Raw genomic sequence first — 6,563 nt, 5'->3', positions numbered from 1 at the left:
GCAATCTCGGCTCACTGCAACCTCCACCTCCCAAGTTCAAGCGATTCTCCTGCCTCAGCCTCCCAAGTAGCTGGGATTATAGTCGTGCACCACCACGCCCAGCTAATTTTTGTATTTTTAGTAGAAACAGGGTCAAAGTGCTGGGATTACAGGCATGTGCCACTGCGCCTGGCCAGGAAGCATCTTAAATCCAAATGTCTGGCCCAAAGATTCTGGTTCAGTAGGTCCAAAGTAAAGCCCAGGAACATGAAGTTGCATCAGGCAAATATTACGGTGTTCCAAGGACTCTGCTCTAAGAAATAGCGCCCTTTTCTTCAGAGAAAAGGGCAAAAGTAAGAGGCCAAGAGTTATTTTTGACTGTGGTTTTTTAGAAACGTAATGCTGGGCCAGATGGCCAGGACAGGGTGGCCATCCACTTTGGGAGGATGAGGTGAGTGGATCACCTGAGGTCAGGAGTTTGAGAGCAGCCTGGCCAACATGGTGAAGCCCCATCTCTACTAAAAAGAAAAACAAAATTAAAAAAATAAAAAATCGGCCAGGGTGGTGGTAGGCACCTGTAGTCCCAGCTAATCAGAGGCTGAGGCAGGAAAATCACTTGAACAACCCAGGAGAGGGAGGTTGCAGTGGACCGAGGTTGCACCATTGCACTCTTGCCTGGGCAACAAGAGCGAAACTCTGTCTCAAAAGAAAAAAAGAAAAGAAAGAAAGAAATTCAATACTGGACCCAACCTAGAATCCCTAAGAAGAGGAATGAGCGTCCGTGTGATTCTGATGCACTCCCCAGCCCTGGGCCTGAGGACCTCAGGGTAGTAAGCACATTCTCTCACTGCCCAGTCTCAGAGTCCTGCTGCAGCGCGTGTACGAGGAGCCATCCGGGAGCTAGTTGGGAAGACAAGGCTGACCCAAATGGAGCCAGCAGTAACCAGCACAAAACAGACCAAATTCCCTGGCGTTGCCGACCACCTGGGTTGTAGGAGTTAAGGTAGGAGAGGCTGCCAGAGGAAAGTGGGTCTTCGTTTGCGCTTGAAGGGCAAATGCAGTTTTTATAATCAAGGAACAGGAAGGCATTTCAGGAGGTGAGTACAGCAAAGGCCCTGAAGAGAGAAGGAGCATGGTTGTCGGGAAACCCAGAGGCCAGAGTGGATGAGAGAGATGTAAGTGGGAGACTTGTAGTAGAGCTCAGACAGAGTCACACTTGGACCTGCAACATGGACTGAGCGTGGAGCCATCATGGACCTCACGCATGCCCAGCAGGTACTGTAGGGAGATAGATATCTGGTACAGAGTGGGGACACATCAGAGGGCTTTGTCCCCAGTGGGGATAAAGAGACCACATTGTCCACATGATAAGAGAAGATGAGTGTCCTAGGCTGGTGTAGTGGTCAAAAGCCGGAGAATACAGAAGTTTGAGTGGGAAAGGAAGATAAAAGCTTACATGGAAGTTCAGAATGACATAATACGCAGCTGGTTCCAAATCGTGCCACTAGTTATGTCATGGGGAATGACTTGGTGTTAAGATGTTGTAAAAATATGCAAATAGGCATTGCCGCTCTAACAAAGACATGAGCTGCCCAGCCTCTCCTCGGTTATCCACAATGTTGGGGAAAGATAGGGACTGCGTGGCTAATTCACAGAAAGCAGGAAATTCCACCTGATTTTAGCCTTTTCCTCACTTTCATTAATTTTTATGGAATCCACTAAGCCAAAAATGATTTTAAATGATTCACTTTTATTCTCTGCCTTTCTTTAATTCATAGCCATGTGCATCAAAACAACCAGAAAGGAGATGTAGCAGGAAAGAAGGAAGGGGGTTCCCCACGGCCCCAGCATGCCTTTCCTGGAACAATAAGAATAACCATCTCCACTATCTAGGTCCAGTTGGCCTTTTTTCCCTTGCCTGTTTTCATAGAATTGCTGGGGCTCACTTGGCCAATTTCTAGTGATTAAACCAAGTAGGTTTTGCTATGGAAGTAGTCACAAGAAGTGGTGGAATGTTATAAGAAGCTATTGATTAACAAGATGGGCAGAACTCAATATAATCACTGCCCCTTCCTAGGCAGAGAATTCCACTCTGCCCTCCTGGTTCTTTCTCCTGACCAAGCAAATGAGCACCTACCTGCCTTAAAGAACCAGAGTTTTCAAATGAAGGACCATGGATTAAGGGTCCTGGAGCAAAATCCTTAACACTTCAGGACATATTGCATTTGCTAGGTTTGCACTGAAGCTTCTTTTTTTTTTTTTTTTTTTTTTGAGGCAGAGTTTCCCTAACCCAGGCTGGAGTGCAATGGTACAATCTTGGCTCACTGCAAAGTCCACCTCCCAGGTGTAAGTGATTCTCCTGACAGCCTCCCAAGAAGCTGGGATTACAGGTGCCTGCCACCACACCTGGCTAATTTTGCATTTTTAGTAGAGATGGGGTTTCACCATGTTGGTCAGGCTGGTCTCGAACTCCTGACCTCAAGTAATCCACCCACCCCGGCCTCCCGAAGTGCTGGGATTACAGGAGTGGGCCACCGCGTCCACCTGCACTGAACCTTCTAAAGCCGTGTAAGTGGACCCTTCAGTAAGAGGAACTGGACAATGGTGTTGAGTTTTTCTGTGTCTCAGCACTTTGGAACTAGCTAGCACTGCCTGTTAAGTTCCTGAATGTGGTGACTTTGCACCATGTGCATGAGGGGTCACAATGAACAGGATAAGCCCTTGGGAATGAACATACGGAAGGCTTCTGGTTATGATTGGTTTGCATTCTGGTGTTGGGGAGCAATCTTATCAGGCCCCCTGAAATGATTTTTCACATAAATTTTCTGTGTCTTAGCTGTAGGATCGGAAGTTAGTGTCCATACACCACAACTGCGTGATCCTAAAATTGTAATCCATTTCAGGCTCACATGTCCCTCCTAGAGTATCTATTTCTGGGGAAGGTGTGAATTCATCCCACAGCAGAGCATCATAAGTTTGGCTCATTCTGTAAACACGATTTGCATCTCTTGTGATGTGAGCTGGGCACTGAAAAAGATGCTGAGGTTTGAGATACAATAATAAATTACACACCGTCACTGTTCTCCGGGAGAGGAGACAGTTATGTAAACAGAAAGTGCAGCATAGTGTCTTCAGAGACCCTGTTTCGTCATCTGCAAACATGAGATAATAATGGCATCTACCTCAGAATTGTTGTAAGGATTCAACTGGTTGGAATACAAAGAGCCTTTAGAACAGTATCTGGCACATAGGAAGCATGATAGAAGTCTTGATTATCATGACTGTCGTCATTCCTGCTATCATCATTAACACAATTAACGCGGACATAATGTGCATCCACGTTCCCACTCTCTTTCCACAGAGGGGGAAGAGAGATGATCAAGGAAGGCTTTTCAGGGGGGATTATTTGTGAGTTGGATCTTGAAGGGCGACTAGTAATTGACCAAGAAGACAAACAGAGGAGAATATTCCAAACTGAGGGAAAGTGACATGCAAAGGCCTAGTGTTATGGAAATATCAGGTAGTTTAGGAAACTCAGCAGTTCAGGAGTGAGGGTGGATGGTATGGGTAATGTTGAGAAAAGTGGGCTGGGACTAAAGAGGAGGTGGGGAAGCCATGAGTGCTTCTCTTCAGTTCCTTAGTGACAGGGAGAGGCATCTGTGGAAGGTGAGGATCCTGGAGGAAGCTGGGGAAGACTGCAGCAGCTCTTGGGAGAATGGCCAAGGCCACCTGGTCAACTTTTTGGAGGGTGGAGACCCTGAATCCATGGGCCACCAAATAAGTAGAATCCACAGGAGAAGAGTGATCTGGGCCATAGGAGAGAGCCTGCTCTGGCTTTTCAGGTGCCATGGGTAAGGTTATTTCCAACTGAGGGAACCAGAGCAAACTTCATAGAGGTACAATATGGACATGAAGAGATGAACCAAGCAGCAGCCAGCCCATGGAAGGCCTTGAATGATGTATCAGGAAGGTTTAGTCCGTGGATTGGTTTTAAACTGAGGAGGAACGTGATCAGATTTGTGCTCTAGGAATGTCATTTTGGCAGGACTGTGAGTTAGACTGGAGGAAGTCCACGTTTAAGGCAGATAGATCACTAGATCCTCTGAGATGGAGAGTCAGAACTGTGTGGTGCTCCCCAGCAGGGGGTGCCAGTGCAGCACTGAGACTCCCCACTCCTCCCTGCTGTGCTTTTCCACATCATGCTTCTCCCAGGCAAGCCTGCAATCCACAGGGTTCAACCAGGTTCCCCTCTAGTGCTAGGTGATTTCCAGAAATGTGGGGTACAGCGGCAGACTACATCTTCCCAAAAATACCCTGGGGTCTAGTCTGACCCTGAGCCCCTCAAACATGGAAGATCTCTAGGAAACTCAATGACATTGTCATGGAACCCAGCAGTTGGTCCTAGAGTCCAGCAGACTAGAGTACCCTGTGGGAGCCTCCTTACTGTTTCAGCAGCCCCCACTTGACTGGGCCCACCTATCCAGCAGTCACTCTCACTCCTGCCCCAGTCGTGTACCCAAGCCAGGATCTGTAAAAACTAATCTTCACAAAGCATCCTCTCAAGGCAGGATGGTCATCCCTTGGTGACAGAAGAGGGAATTAAGGTTGGCAGCAGTAAAGGCACTTGCAGAGTGACATGGTGTTGGTGGACTTGACCCTAGGGCTGGCTTTAAATCTCATCCCTGTTGGGAAGTTCCAGCTTTGAAAGGATCTGTTCACATCATACTGGCAAAATTGTAGACATATCTTGTAGACTGGCATGTCTCGGTCTGTTTTGTGTTGCTGTAACAATATACCTGAGGCTAGGTAATTTATGAAGAAAAGAGATTTCTTTAGTTCACAGTTCTGCAGACTGGAAATTATGAGAAACATTGTGCTTCTGGTGAGGGCCTCTGGCTGCTTCCACCTATGGAGGAAAGCAGAAGGGGAGCTGGTATGTGCAGAGAGCATATGGCAAGAGAGGAAGCAAAGGAGAGAAACTGAGGAGCCCAGACTCTTTTTAACAACCCACCCTCCCTTGGGAACTAATCCGTTCCTGGGAGAGCTAGAACTCATTCACACCCACCACTAACCTATTCATGAGGGATCCACACCCGTGACCCAGGCGCCTCCCACTAGGCCCCACCTGTTAAAGGTTCCACCTCCTGACATCCTTACATTGACAATTAAATTTCACCATGAGTTTTTGCAGGGACAAACTGCATCCAAACCATAGTTTGGCATATCCTAGCAAAGGTTTCCTTGACGGTCCATGGGTGTCCATGAGCAGAAGAGCTCATCACATGCCTCCTTCCTCCTGCCCCACTATCTGGGCTGCTCCCAAGTCTCTGTTTGACATACTGTGCATTAGACACCACTAATGTCTGGGTACCTGAAGGCCCTTATGGCCAGTGCAAGTGCACTTGGAGTAGGAAACAAGAGTCAATGGATGCTTGCTGAGTAGCACTCATCATGCTGGTGTCTCCAGTTGACACATTTTACCTAAGAGGCCCACCTCAATGGCCACAGTTTCCAGGTGAGCGCATCTGGTGTTCTGGGTTTCTTCTGATGCCCCCTAACTCACGTCTCCCTCTCACCCTCTTTCTGCCGTAGATCCTGGCGCCCCTGTGAAATTGCCTTGTCTGCCAGTGAAACTGTCGCCTCCGCTACCTCCAAAGAAAGTCATGATCTGTATGCCCGTGGGGGGGCCAGACCTCTCACTGGTGTCCTACACAGCCCAGAAGAGCGGCCAGCAGGGCGTGGCCCAGCATCACCACACTGTCCTGCCCTCCCAGATCCAGCACCAGCTGCAGTATGGCAGCCATGGCCAGCACCTCCCCTCCACCACCGGCTCCCTCCCCATGCACCCCTCGGGCTGCAGGATGATAGACGAGCTCAACAAAACGCTGGCCATGACCATGCAGAGGCTGGAAAGGTAAAGGTGGGCACCAAGAGGGAAGACGGGAGGAGAGGGATTGGCTGGGGAGAGGGGCTTAGGGATTTGGACCATGACTTAGGAATGTGAACAAGGAGTTATCCCCACTGGGGGAAAATATTTGAAAGTAAAATGAGACAAAAAACTGAAGGTCAAAGCATGGAAGAAAAATGTTTTTCTTGTTGCCAATTGAATGTTGCCAATTGAAAAGCTCTAGAATAATCACATTTATCAGAAAGAAAAACTAACATTCATATATATGTATATGCTTATATATACACACAGTCCTCAGTGTCATCAGTAGGTTCATGAAAATTGCAACTTCAGTAAAATAACATCTCCCAAAACCAATTTAACCATAGACTAATTGATACAAACAAGACTTAAGTTCCTACAGCATATTTCTGGTCACAGAAATATCACCAAACTTATTAATAAAGACCAGAACACTTCTAATATTAAACATTGAAATAAACGTGAGCTGTACATACGTTAAGAAAGATTAATAAAAACAAGGAAGGTGATTACCCAATTATTCCTGTTCAGGGTGGTGACTAGCCAGAGCGTGTCCCAGCAGCCCAGGGCACAGGGTGAGATCTGGCCCTGGTCAGACATCGTCCCCTCACAGGGCGCGCTCACACCCACACCCACACTCACTCAGACCTAGGAC

The 6,563-nt window shown here is 47.6% G+C and overlaps 1 protein-coding gene across 8 annotated transcripts in view; it reads left to right on the top strand.

Moving 5' to 3' along the window:
- PHACTR1 (phosphatase and actin regulator 1) overlaps nt 1-6,563 on the top strand; it is a 571,629-nt gene that overhangs the window by 485,921 nt on the left and 79,145 nt on the right. For all 8 annotated transcript variants that reach the window (XM_023185354.2, XM_031935689.1, XM_023185352.1 and 5 more), the window contains one exon: nt 5,572-5,893. In XM_023185354.2, the coding sequence (XP_023041122.1) occupies nt 5,572-5,893 (322 nt within the window). The remainder of the gene's footprint in view (nt 1-5,571; nt 5,894-6,563) is intronic.

This window comes from Piliocolobus tephrosceles, chromosome 5, assembly GCF_002776525.5.
Source record: "Piliocolobus tephrosceles isolate RC106 chromosome 5, ASM277652v3, whole genome shotgun sequence".
Taxonomy (NCBI): domain Eukaryota; kingdom Metazoa; phylum Chordata; class Mammalia; order Primates; family Cercopithecidae; genus Piliocolobus; species Piliocolobus tephrosceles.
This window is presented reverse-complemented; position numbering and strand designations above follow the sequence as displayed.